The sequence below is a fragment of the Filicampus tigris genome, chromosome 15, assembly GCF_054856515.1.
Source record: "Filicampus tigris isolate MCC_2025a chromosome 15, RoL_Ftig_1.0, whole genome shotgun sequence".
NCBI lineage: Eukaryota > Metazoa > Chordata > Actinopteri > Syngnathiformes > Syngnathidae > Filicampus > Filicampus tigris.
The window spans coordinates 11,648,118-11,662,300 of record NC_141231.1 but is presented as its reverse complement, the minus strand read 5'-3'; the positions used below and the strand labels follow the sequence as shown (position 1 = coordinate 11,662,300).

General features: G+C 43.3%; 1 protein-coding gene across 2 annotated transcripts in view; it reads right to left on the bottom strand.

Moving 5' to 3' along the window:
* Positions 1-14,183, bottom strand: part of LOC147135491 (tenascin-like) — a 36,044-nt gene that overhangs the window by 15,221 nt on the left and 6,640 nt on the right. For both annotated transcript variants that reach the window (XM_086053288.1, XM_086053286.1), the window contains exons 2-10: positions 10,816-10,951; positions 5,055-6,720; positions 3,957-4,220; positions 3,709-3,824; positions 2,887-3,040; positions 1,272-1,541; positions 730-915; positions 452-541; positions 118-381 (exon numbers count right to left, since the gene is read on the bottom strand). In XM_086053288.1, the coding sequence (XP_085909414.1) occupies positions 118-381; positions 452-541; positions 730-915; positions 1,272-1,541; positions 2,887-3,040; positions 3,709-3,824; positions 3,957-4,220; positions 5,055-6,684 (2,974 nt within the window). In that variant the 5' untranslated portion in view covers positions 6,685-6,720; positions 10,816-10,951. The remainder of the gene's footprint in view (positions 1-117; positions 382-451; positions 542-729; positions 916-1,271; positions 1,542-2,886; positions 3,041-3,708; positions 3,825-3,956; positions 4,221-5,054; positions 6,721-10,815; positions 10,952-14,183) is intronic.

The following is a 14,183-nucleotide window of genomic DNA, read 5'->3' as shown; positions in this document are numbered from 1 at the left end:
AAAGTGTTTTTTTTCTTTACAAGTTCAAAAGATTCCAAAAGTATCTGCAAGGAAATCAATGGGTTAAGGTGGTGCCCCCCCCCCCCCCCCAAGCCCTCCCCTGGTAACTTCACCCACCTGTGGATGCAACTAGAGTGATCGGCGAGCTCATCCTGTGGCCTCGCTCTGCTGTCAAGGTGACAGTGTAACTTGTTGCCGGCGTCAAGTCGGCTAAGATGAATGTAGTCTCAGAGGCTGGGATCTCCGCCTCCTCGACTTGTCCATCTCTGGAGACGTACACCAGCCGGTATCGCGACACCTTAGCATGTGGCTTCTCCCAACGGATGCCAATGGATGTCTCCGTGGACTCGGTTTTCTCCAGACCTCGGGGAGGGTCCAGGTCTGACAAGAAACCATCAGTCATGAATCCTATTTTTCTTTTTTTTTCAGGATCACGAGGTGTCCCACTCACCCGTCGCTGCGTTTATGGTGGCCGGTTGGCTTTCCTGCTCATTCTTCACGCTGGTCACACCAATCCCGTACTCAGTCCCTGGCTTGAGCCCTGAACAACCACCAGATTGACTAGTCCAGAGGTGTCAAACCTCAGGAACACAGACCGGATCCGGTTTTGCATTATAACCCAACCCCCGAAGAGCAACCATAACAGTGATGAGGCCCATGGTGAAAACAAGTTTGACGTCCACGGACTAGTCTCACTTCCTTGAGTTCAACTATGTAGGGTACACTTACCCGTAATTGTGGCCGTGGTGCTTTGACCTGGTCCTCTCGGGAACACTTCCTCTCCGTGGGCCACACCGGACAGCGGGCTGTATTTCACACGATAGCTGTCCACGTCGGCCAGACTGTTGCGCCACATCAGGGTGATGCTGTCTTCTGTCTGCAGCATGGCTAGCAACTCCCTGGGGGCGTCCAGTGCTTCACACAATACAACACCCTCATGTTAGTCACTTTGAGGTGGGAATAAGTCAAAACTTGCGTTAAGCCAAGTGATGTCATACAATATTGGTTAATCAACATACTGAATATTTGATTATTAGTCACTTTGGACTCAGTATTTGTCAGTGGGAGTGAAGTGGGAGTATATCACTTTTCACTTATGCAAGTCCTGAATACGAAGTCAAAGTCAAGTTGAGACTTTCAAGTTTTAGCCAAGCAAGTCCCAAGCCCTAAAATGGACAACTTAAGTCTGACTTGCATCAAGTCACACGACTTTAGTCCCCACCTCTGTGACACAGAACCGACAGTTTTCTTTCATTCCGTATTGAGCCAACCTGTGGTAAAGGTGGTTGTGGCCGGCTCGCTACTGATGTTTTGGCTGCGAGCCACGAGTGACACTGTGTACTCTGTGTCGGGCTTCAGGCCCTCAAGGCTGTGCTGACTGTCCGGCGTAAAGATCTCTATTTTGGTGCCCTCGGAAGAGGCTCGGCTGGGCTTGTAAAATAGGGTCAGCCGGTCCGTCTGCGCCACCGGCTCAGACCAGCTGATCAATGCCGAGGAGTCGCTCACGTCCAACACTTGGAGCTGCTGCGGGGCGGCGATATCTACAGAGGGAAAAGTCACGGCATCAGTGATTATTTGTTACTTTGCAAAGTTTGCGTTGTTTTAATCGTCGCTTGTTAGTTGTTAGTTTGCTGTAGCTTCTGTGACGTTGTGGTGTGTCTAAATAACAAGAGGGGTTGAGAGAAGATCAGGACTTTTATGGGTTGAGACGAAGTCAAGACTAAGTTTTTGAAGGCTAGAGATTGACTCAAGACTTTATGGAGTCAAGACAAAGTGAAACCAGAGATTTTGATGATTGAAATCAAGTCAAGACCAAAACTTCGAGGGGTTGAGACAGAGCCAAGACCGAGATTTTGACAGGTTGAAACCAAGACAAGACCAAGACTTTGAAGGGCTGAGAACGAGTCAAAACCAAGACTATAAGGAGATGATCCCAAGTCAAGACCGAGACTTAAAGGAGTCAAGAGAGACTTTAATGGGCTGAGAAGAAGTCAAGATCAAGAGTTTGAAGGCCAAGAACAAGACAGAGATTTTGACAGGTTGAGACCAAGACAAGACCAAGACTTTGAAGGACTGAGACCGAGTCAAAACCAAGACTATTAGGAGACGATACCAAGCCAAGACCAAGACTTAAAGGAGTCAAGACAGACTTTAATGGGCTGAGAACAAGTCAAGATCAAGACTTTGAAGGCGTGTTGAGACTGATTCAAGACCAAGACTTGAAAAGGCCAACACTTTGTTGTAAGTTTGAGAGAAACGACCCAGTTAATGGTTCAAGCCGTAAAACAAAAGTCTGACGACAGAGTTGAGCTCAAGCATGGTGTTTAAGTAATTTCTGAACACTCCAGGGCACACACAGAGAGCTCAAATGTTGGGGATCCTATTAGCTAATTCCAAAATCGATATCGACATGCTGTGTGCAGATGACACCAACAAAAGACTGCAGCAGCGAAATGCTCCGTCAAGCAAGGGTGACTTTGCATGCTTGTCAAAGAGCACGGCGAAGCACGCCGAACCGACAAACTGAAATGTATAGCCCGACGGGACAGTCAGCGGGCTACTGTGACAAGGCTGGTGCGCTGCTGGTTTAAAAAACAATAGCCAAGCCTTTCTTCTTCTCAGTATGAGCACCGTATGCAAGTTAATAAGAGGGAAAATATTTTTTGTGCAGCGAAGTTGTAAAGTTATCAAAACAGGAATTCGCTAAAAAAAAAAAAAAATCATTTTGAAATTTCAATGTCTGTTCAAGTACAGGAGTTGAATCAGTACCTCTACCAAACTCACATTTTTTACACAAATATATAAATGCTGTGATTAGGACCTCCTGCGCACAACTCTTGTAGCATTTAATTTTTTTCAATAGTAATTAATGTAGCCCAAACTCACTGGTGGTGACTCGTTGGATTGCTGGTGGTCCCCTGGTGTTGTTCTTTATAACACTGATGGACACCTCATACTCCTGACCTGGCCCAAGGCCAGATTGGAGGAAGTGGTTTTGAGACGAGGGAACTGTGCTCACCACCTTTCCGTTTTCTTCTTTCTTAAAAAAACAAAAAAAAACAAAACAAATGTAAGTCACACGAAAGAATGGAGGAATAGAAGGGGAAAAATAATACCTCCGACCATCCTACCCATTTCTTACCCAGTTGCTCAGGGCTCAGTTAACGACCAATCACAGCTCACTTGTTTTCTGAAGCTGAGCTATGATTGGTCGTGGCTAAAAATGGGTGGATTTTGCTGCTTTATGCATATTCCACACACAACACAACACAATATTAATCAGAATTCCTTGGTTCTGATTAATGGGCCTGCGTAGAACATAGATGTTTGGGTTGACTTCCTTTTTAACGTCTTGGTCTTGACTTGATCTTGAACCCTCAAGGTCCAAATCTCGACACTGTCTCAAACCTTCATAGCCCCTGTCTTTATTTAATATCGGCTCTTTAAAGTCTTACGCCTGGCTTGGTCTTGACGACAGCACTCCTCTATGACATAACAGCCATCACAGTACAGTACTTCTTGGCTCAGATTAATCACAGCACTTTTTTCACAGCATCCACATTTTCTTCCATCATTTTCCATACGTCAAAAGAAACGCTGGAGACTAAATGAAATCCAATTTGTGCTGAGCAAAGATTTCCAGGAAAACGGCCTGGCTTAGCAACTCACACTCATAAAATCCTGGGAAGGCTTTCAAACGGGACCCACCGTGTTACGGAAGTAGATCTCCCAGCCATCGAAGGGAATGTTCAGCTGCTCCCACACAACCTCGACGGAGCTCTCCCTCACAGACTTGAATCTCAAACCTTCTGGCTGCGGAAGAGCTGCGAGGATTCAAACCAAAACTATCAAACAACTAGACAATGCAATTTCTGTAAAAAGAAAAAAAATGTATACATAATGTACATAATGACATTTTATGAAAGGAGTTTGAAGTCACACGACTCTTTTGGTACCTGTGGCCACCTTGGCGCTAACCGGCACACTCCTCTTGTTGCTCAGAACGGCATATACGTTAATGTGGTACTCTAAACCCGGCTCCAGCTCTTTGATCGTGGTGGTGGTTTGGTCTCCGGGCACGGTGAAGTCCAAAAGGAGGCCGCCGGGCTGGGTGGGCACGTACGTGACGAGGTATTCGGTCACCAGCATGTCGTTGATCCAGGATAAGTCCACCGTCTCCGTGGTGACCTCACCCACAGTGAGATCCTTTGGAGGAGACACTGGAAAAAAATAAAAAGTTGGAAGTTTCTCATGGTCCAGTGCACACAAGCTAATGCGAGTTCCAGAGAAACATCTGGAAGTAGTGAGAGAGACGCCAAAGATAGAAAAAAAAAGTGCTCACATGAATATATTTTGGGGGGGATCAGTGGGTAGCGAGTTTAAAAAGGCTCCCAACTGTATATTAGGTAAGACAGCTCAGAACAGTGTTTGTGAAACTGGCTTCCAGGAGCCTTAAGTTGGTGGTCAGCAAAATAATGTGCAATAAATTACAGTATGTGGTATCATTTAAAAAAGTCTACATCTGGGAAACAGCGTGCCAGTAAAAGTAAGATACAGTACGCACACATACCGTACATACAACACATTATTCTTCTCTAACAATATCTCTGGACCATTTCAAATCCTAGATATGATTGTGATGTGTACGGGTCTTGCAAAATATTACTTTTTTTTTCTGAGATTCTAAGATTGTTTGGGGGAGCCCATCTTCCCTTCTTTGTTTTCAGGTTCAGGTCAAAGCCTTCTAATATCAAAATATGAATTCTGCACCATCTTGGTGCCAAGGAACGATGTGGAAGTACAGGGTGGAGCTTCATTTAGACATCACCATCACCACGTCTATTAGGAAAGTTATCTATAGGCAATCATAAACCTTTTTAGTAGGCGTGTCGATTACTTGTGGAATTTCACTACACATGGTATTTAATTGGCGTCAGGATTATGAGGAGGTCTTTGGAAACAATTCTCTGGTGTAAGGAGTCCTTGGACCACAAACATTTGAGAAATCCTGGTTTCGAGTCTTAATGATGGAAAACTTGTCAGGGTTAGCTTACCTTCCGAGCAATCATCTCTGATATACCCCTCGTCGCAGACGCACTGACCCTCGACACAGAGTCCTCTGTTGTGGCACCTGTTGAGGCAGCTCCGCTCTGCGCAACTCTCCCCTTCGTACCCGCTCTCACACTCGCACCTTCCCTTGACGCAGCGGCCCCTGCTGTTGCACTTGTCCGGACATGTGAGCCGGGAGCAGTCGTGACCCGAGTAGCCTTCCTGACAGACACACGCTCCATCGTCGCAACGGCCCCGAGCCAGGCAGTCGTTGGGGCATGCCTTCCGACCGCAGTCCTCCCCTGTGAAGCCTTCGTCACACACGCACTGTCCGTCAAGGCAGCGCCCGCGATTTCGACAGTTGTTGGGGCAGCTGAGCAGGGCGCAGTCGTCCCCGGTGAAGCCGGCGTGGCACTCGCAACGACCCTCGAAGCAGTCCCCGCGACCATAGCAGTTTGACGGGCAGGTCCTGACACTGCAGTCCTCGCCGGCAAAGCCTTCCTGGCATACACACTGCCCGTTCACGCAGCGTCCCCTTTGGAGGCAATCGTTTGGACAGGAAATGTCGCCGCAGTCGTCTCCTTGGAAGCCAACGTCGCAGGCGCACCGCCCGTTGACGCACTGGCCTCGGCCGTTGCAGTTGTTCGGACACGCCAACTGGCTGCAGTCGTCACCTTGATACCCGTCGTCACAAATGCACATCCCTTTGAAGCAGGCGCCTCTGTCATTGCAGTCGTTGAGGCAGGTGAGGCGGGAGCAGTCGTCACCGCTATAACCCGCCGTGCACGCACAGCGGCCGTCGATGCAGATGCCGTTACCGTGGCAGTCGGCTGGACAGGTGAGCCGTCCGCAGTCTTCTCCGGAAAATCCGGGCTCACAGTGGCAGGTTCCATTCACGCAGAGCCCGTGAGCGAAGCAGTCTTTGGGGCAGAGAAGTTCGGAGCAGTCTGAACCCGTCCAGGGATCCTTACAGACACACTTGCCGTCCTTACAATGCCCGCGATCTTTGCAGTTTTCCGGGCAGATGCTCCGAGAGCAGTCGTCCCCGAAGTAACCGTCAGGACACTCTAACTCGGTGCAGTTGCTTCCCTTCCAACCAGGCTCGCATGTGCATCCGCACGTCTCCATGCTGTAGTTTCCGTGCCCGCCGCACAGAGGCCTGGTCCTCACATTCCTTGCTGCTTGTGCACCGCAACAGACGCCCTCGCCACACCCGCACTGACTCCTTAATGCCGACACTTCACCCTCCAGCATTTCAATGCGGCTCATCAAGTCCCTGATGCGCGGCAGGTCAGCGGCGCAACCACAAGCCCCGCGAGGGATGTTGATACGGTGGGTGAAGATGATCTGGCTCTCGCTATCTGCGGAAAGGTGGCGGCCGGAGGTGATGGCCGTTTCCGCAGGCGCTGCGCTCTCTGCGGCGTCCAGGTCGACGGAGCACAGGTGGCCGGCGGGGACGTTGATATTGTAGACGTGGTTAAAGACCACAGGCTGGTGGTCCGCGCCAGGTGAGGTGACGTTGTTCTCCTGAGGCAACTGGCGACGATGCCGGAGTATTTTTTTCACGATGCCGGCGGCCGAGAAAGCGAGCAAGGTGCTCGCGAGGAGGCAGATCACAAGAACTCTTGTGGCCATGATGCTTCACCATGAGACTGGGCGACGTAGATCGATCTAAAATGGAGAATAAGGCTGAATTTGAAGAATAAAAATACTCTTTCAATGGTTCAATGCAGCAATGGGGTGAAAGGCCAAGACAATAAAGTCCAGTGAGGCCTGATGAGAGGCCCCAGCCGCATATCTGCGCCTGAGCTCCGAGTGTTTCTAAGAAATGATGTCATGTTAAACGAGACAACAAGGAGCGAGCTGACAAGGCGTCAATCAGTGTGACATATTTACAGGGGTGGCCCAAACGAGGACCCCCCACTTCATGGGGACAATGTTACTGTGGGGACTATTAAAGTTACTGTCGATATCTGGCTGTCTCTTCAAGACGCCTTTTAGAATGGTTTGATGCCCCTTCAGAAATGATGGTCTAGGGCGGGGGTGGGTTTGGAGTTTTTGTTGATGGGGTTGGGTACGGACAGAAAAATGTTCTTGTTGGTACCGCTCTTTTGAAAAGCTTGCTTGGTTTGAGGTCCACACATTTGGCGGGATGAACCCACCGTATGAAATCTGGAGAAGCCCAAAGCAAGTGTGAGATTCTATTTCACTTATTATATTATATTGCATGGGGCAGAGGATACCTGCCTGTTCATGAGTGTATATAGGACCTCCCCTAAGGAGCAATAGGCCGACACCTTTTAGAAAGCAGCCATCGTGTTGTACTTGAACTGTATCCTTGCATGCAATTTTGTATTGATTTGTGTCTCTCATATAATAAAGTGGTAGCATTTCTTCCTTGACATGAAGCCACTATAGCAAATTTGGAGAAGATGCACGCACAAGTACGTGTGGAAAGTCGTTATAAGGGGCAACACTGGGGTCAAAGTACAGCGAGGTGCTGGCTGGTGACAAAAATTTGGTTTGGAGTTTGTTGTAAGCTAAAATGACAAGTCTATGAGGCTAACGGTGTATGAAAAGCAGACATCAACTTCAGTAAGCTAAAATCCAGAGATTGCTGTCGCTTCCCACACTCTGGCAGACGGATGAGAACTTTCCAGCCTGGAAATGAGAAGCCGGGAATGTTGGAGCCGCTAACGGTGGAGCTGGGATGCGAAACAAAGTGACTTGCCCGGTTCACCATCCGGATCGAGTCTCCCACTTTTAGAAAGTGACAAAAACGCGATTGAGCTTGTGATTTCCGATCCACCGAATTGCATCTGGAAGTCATCTGGATGCCATTTAAGGAGGCAAAGCAACACCTCATTAACAGATTTCCCCATTTCCTGCTGAATGTTGTCAAAAGTAATAAGTTCTGTTCATGTATAGGTTCTGGAGCAGAACAATGCTGTTTAATTGGCTAAAAAACACTGGACAGAGCATCGAATTCCAAAACACTTAAACAAAAACATGGACGCATTTATGAGAGTGTACCTTTTGGTAATTGGTCGGCCTTGGCAGGGGTCTGTTTTGCCCTCTACCATGGCTGTACAATTCGGAAAAATACGCCTCCAACATACCTCGTATGTACCTTGCCAGAGCTCAGTTAAAGAGGCATGAAAGGATTTGGCTCATGCACGTGTTGATTCACCACAGCAACACCAATGATTTTTGTTAGCATGTCTATGGCATTTTGCATTGATTATTAGCATTGAGCTAAACAGATTTTATGGCAAAGCTATCTGGTTGTTTAAAATAAAAATTGTTGTCACATGTAGTAGAGTGTCTGATCACAGTCATTGTAAAATTCATGCCGTTACAGGATCCAAAAAGACTCTCCTCCATGTTTTTTGGGAGACTTTTTGCAAAATTTTGCCAGGCTTGGCAGCTTTTTTTTGTAAGAAAGGAGAATGGAAAAATGAATTTGGGAGACTGTTGTCACATGTAGGAAACAGACAATATTTGCCAGAAAATCTAAAAGAACTGAAAAGGCTCATTATAATACACTTTCCTACATGCTTTTGAGGGAATGCATGTATATTTTTTGGGGGGCTGAATTTATCTTGGAAGTTTGACTGTGTAAGAAAAGGCTTGTGCCTTCTTCCAGAAGACGGGAAATTGTTGTCACATTTAGAACAGGGTCTGAGAACGGCCAATTTGTGATGTTTACTTTACATTTGTGTCTAAAGAGATAAATTGGTGCACCGTGAGACCAAAACAAATGTGTTACAGCTGATATATACTGGTTGAGGTAAAGGAAGTACAGTGGCTCTAAAGGGACAAAAACATGCTCCATTACTCAAGCTGCAATGAGAGGATCAGAGTCAATTTTAAAACTAAAACACTAAACCGGATTGAGGCTCCAATTAAGCAACGCTAATGGACTCAAGGACATTGTTTCTTCCTCGTACCATCCACTTTTTTGCCCCAGTCAACCTCCACCACAGAAGAAATAAACAATACACACTGACAATTTATTGCCTCTCCTGATTTATCCCATTTTTAAAACTGGTTTTCCTTTACACGTTTCACTTACAGAAAACTTTGCAATCTAACGAGAATAAAATCTGGGGTTTTTTTCAACATAAATAAAAAGTAAACACAAAAGGCTTACTATGACGACAAAGTCAACAATTTTATGTAAAAAAAGTTGAAATTTGACGAGAATTGTAATTTTATGAGAAAAACACAAATCAATCATACAATTTTTTTTTCACACTAGTCCTATTTTTTTTAGGTAGTCATCAAAAGGTGTAATATTACAAGTGTAAGGTTAAAATGGTAGTTTAATAAAGCCACATTTTTGAGAAGTGCTGCATTTTTTCCCCCCAAAATGTCATACATTACTCTTACAAGAATACATTTGTAATGTTACGTGAATAAATTCATATTTTTTTTTCATTTTTAGAAAATTAAATGTAATTAAATAATAATGATTTATGTGTCTTTATGTGTAATAGTTGGTTGTGTGGTAACGTAAATAATATAATCAAATGCTATTACAATGAAAACGTATGCATTTACATACCTTTACCTTTATTTTGATATATAATTTAAAATCATCGTCGTATATTTTCTAGAATTGTTGCATTCCTTTTTTTTTTTTCAGGAAAAAATTATGCATTGATCTTTGGAGAGTTTAATTGTAATGTTATGTGCTACAACTCATGGACACATATTTTTTTTGTCACATTTTTCAAGAAAAAAGATGTCTTTTAAATACATCATAAGCCAGCACAAAAGGTTTAAAATGACAAGAATCAAGTCAATGTTATCTAAATAGAGTCGCCTATTTTCGAGAATGGTTCGGAATCCCTCATTCATTCCCAACTCCTCAATCACTATATAGGAATTTTTAATTAAAATATTTACCGGTAGTCATTTTTTTATTCATTCATCTCATTAAATAAGTGGCTAATTTGTTTTAAAAACAAACATTTAAGGATTTAATGTAAATGTGTTGTACTAGTATTGAGAAGCTACTTTTGTTTTTTCTGCTTTGCTTTTAAAATTTATTAACTGTTGTGTTTGTAAATGCTTGTAGCTGCTGTCTTTGCTTGTGTGAAGCACATTGAGCTGCCTTGTGTATGAAATATAAATAAAACTACCTTGCCTTTACTGTACTACTGTTTTACTGTTAGCTAAACCAAACTGTACTTTAAACGTCCATTGCACTTGAACAGTAAAACGTTTACAAAAAGTAAAAAAAAAAAAATTAAAAAAAAAAGGGTATACAAAAACGTTTTGGATTGTATTGCTTGATCTAAATGTGTTCAGTGATTCTGTCGCATACCACACTTTGAGAAAGACTGTCTTAAATTCAATTCATTTAGAATACCCCAAATCAAAAATATTAGTTTTAATCTTCAAACCAGGAAAAAAAAATACTTTTACTTAACAAAAAATAGAGAACTCTTCTATTCTTATCAGTTCAGAACAATACACTTAAAACTAAAATCAAATATTTTTGAGAAACTGTCACTTTTTTCCCCATAAAATCGCCATACATTAATCTCACGGGAATAAAGTTGTGACGTTATGCGCTCCAGATGGCGGAGACTGGGCAACACTTTGAGAACCACTGTAACACTAGCAAGTGCTGCAGCGCGGTGCCCCTGTCAACCTCCCGATTCCAAAAACACGGAACATGTTGCAGGGAACGTTCCACTCATCATGAATGACATTTTTTTTTTTTTCTTTTTTAGAGTTAAATGGTTGCTGTCCTACCATACAGTCTTCTTGTCACTCGCGCCCAAGTGTCCCTCACACGTGCACGGAAGATGAAGACAACGACGGCATGATGCTCGGCAGCCTTTCTGGCAAGGTGTCGGCTCCTCGGTGTTGCCGCTCGGCTGGTTTGCGACTGAGAGCGTGATGCAGAAATAGAGAGCGAGAGAAGGGAGAGAGAGTGGGAGTGAGCGTACTGTATTTCAAAAGTGAGGGCAGAGAGCGGCTGCCTCCACACTCCAAGCGTCTCCCCTCCCATCAGTCACTGAGGCGGGGATGCGTTCGGAACACTTCACTCATCCTCTACTCCCAAATAAACTAAACACAGTCATCTACATGTAACATGGGTTCATGATTGTGTACAAAATGTACCTAAAACCACAATACTCCAAAATAGGTACAAATATTAAAATAGTAATAGTGATAATAATAATAAACATTTTTCATTGTGATTAAAATTTTTTTTTAAAAATGTGTGAATATTTGACTCTGCGGGTGCTGAATCACGAGAAAAGTGCGTTCTAGCTTCCCCAAAAAACAGCCAAAATTTTGGTCATGTCTGTTTTATTAAGAAAAAATAGAACTCTACAACATTATATTTTATGTATCATATACAGTACCGGTGACGTTTGGAAAGTCAGTGTTTTACATTATTTTAAAAATTCCTGAATTCTAGATTAATACTGACGTCATCGACAATATGAAGAAATATTGATGGAATTTTTTGGTAAACAAAAAATGTAAAAAAATGTTTTGTACTTCTTCAAAGTGGTCACCTTTTGCCTAGATAACAGCTTTGCGCATCTTGGTATTTCCTCAATAATCTTTATGATGTGGATGATGCTTTATGACCTGGAATGACTTTCACTTCACAGCTGTGAATTATCAAGAGTTCATATCTTGAATTTCTAGCCTCTTATTGTTTTTCAGACCATTTGACTCAGAAGCTGTTTCCAAACTTTGGACAATGTAAAGAATGAAACAATAGCGCATCATCATTTAGTGCTTGCATGTTATTTTGGCTAGGATTCTCACTAATACAGTCCTATTGATGAGCCACGCGTGAAGGTGGTTTGTTTGTGCTGAATAATTTAACAACCCAATAGACTTATGTAACATGGGTTCATGACTGTGTACATGCTAGATGCACTGTGTTGATGCTTTGTCGATTCTTTGTCTTCTTTCAGACTACGGTAAATAAATCATCACTCCCTCCACACTCAAACCTTTAATAGCGTCACTCTCTCGTCTCAGCGCTCACTGACTCCACCGCAGCGTTCCTGGGCATCATGACAAAGCGAGCAGTGCTTGCGGTTGGGAGTGGGAAAGTGAGGAAAGTGATGTCAGATTTCGTTTGTTCCTCATCTGCCCACATGAACACATTAACTCTGCATCGAGGCTAGAAAGGTTCAGCGGCCCTTCATTTCCTGTTCACAAAAAAAAAAAAGGCTATCCCAGATGAGGCAGGATGGCCAAAGTATGGCTCGCGGGCCACAGACTGCCTTTGTTACTGTCAAAAACGTACAAATATTTCCGGGCCTTACAATACATGTAAAAAATAAACATATTTGAAAAGTGAACACACACACTGCTGGTTCTCTTTTGGTTCTTTAATCCAGTTTACTGAGCATTTGAATTGTCAGGAGTCCTGTAATGTTCATTTATGAATCTAACTTAGGGTTGGGTCTGGAGCGATACCAGGTAAAGGTATCGGGCTGATACCGGCCTTATTTCAAGTTATCGGGTGTCCGTAGAGACTGCCAATTCTAGTCACCGATACTTAGGGCAAAAAAAAAATCTGACGTCCACTAAATCCTCAGCACTAGTTAGGGCTATAGTGCAGAAGATTCACACATGGGCGAATCGTCGTCTGCATCAGAAATGAAGGTCTTTGTTCACAATTTGAATTAATAATCAAGTGTGTGTGATTAATCGTACTGGTATCAGTCTGAAGAAAAGTGATATCGAACATCCCTAGTTTTGGGAATGTCAAAAGCAATGTAGCGTCTTCAATGAACCCTATGTAGTGTTTTTGTAAAACATCAAAGAAAATGTAACATCCTCAATGAACCTACATAGTTTTTTGTCATCAAAGAAAACCTTACAGCGTCAATGAACCTAATGTCATGTTTTTGTAAAAATCAGACTAATTAATGTTTTCAATTAACCTAAAGTACAATTTTCAGAAGGACAACTTCAATGAACTTAATGTAGTATGTTTTGCAACTTTAGCACAATCATAAACAAAATCCATTCAGCAACTTCAATGAACCTAACGTAGTGTAAACATCAACGACTATTTAGTGTCTTTAAAGATTCTAATGAGGTGGTTTGCTAAACATCCAACAATATAGGCATCTTTGATGAACCGAACGTTGCACTTTTGTAAACATCGACAATGCAGCATCTTCAATGAATCCCATCACAGACATTTTAACATCTTCAATAAACCGAACATTGTGTTATCTGTAAACATCTAAGATACTTTGGCATAGTCAAAAAAAAAAACAACGCAGTATTTTTCCTAAAAATCAAAGACAATTTGGCATCTTCAATGAACCTGACATAGTATTTTCCTAAACATCAAAAACAATGCAGCGCCTTCAATGAAACCAAAATGGTGCTTTAGCGTTTAGCATCTTCAATACACCTGAACTCAAACTAAATTCGAAACCAAGCCAACCAGTGCAGATAAATCTATGACATTTCAGATCTCCCACATGGCCAACAGAATCAATGAAAGAGGTTGAAAAAGGAACCATGCGATTTAGTCGAGTCAGTCGCGACTCCAGACCACCAGCTGCCATCGCGTTGTTCATCTTAATGCGATTAGCGGCAACAATTAGGTTCAATATTTCTAATGAGTCTGCTTTGCATTTACACAGAAGACACCCCGCTAAGTAAATCCTCATTTGATCATCAGACGTTTAAATCGTCCGGAAAGATTAAGTTGGATTTGTCACTTTTCATTGCAGGAGGGCCAACAAATGAAAAGCAAACAACATGTCTGGATTTTATTAGCTTTCACAGTAAAAAGCGGCATGTGTTTGAAAAGTGAGTTCAGGCAATCTAAACATGCTGTCACTATGTCACTGTTCATTAACTCAAACGTTGTCTGTGGGCTCCTGTGACGCCATTCGAACCAGACAAATGGGTCACACGCTATTTAAAAGCTCCATCTAGCCAGAAGCCAGAACCATGGCCGGGTGAGGTTAGCGACTCCTGAGAAGCTAAATGCTAACACGCTAAAAAGCTATGAGTTTTCTTGAAACGATTACATGAGAAAAAACAACAACAGAAACAATTTCCAAACACCGTTGCGTGTTTGCATGCTAACATGCTAACATGAGCTAATTACTTTTAGTTTA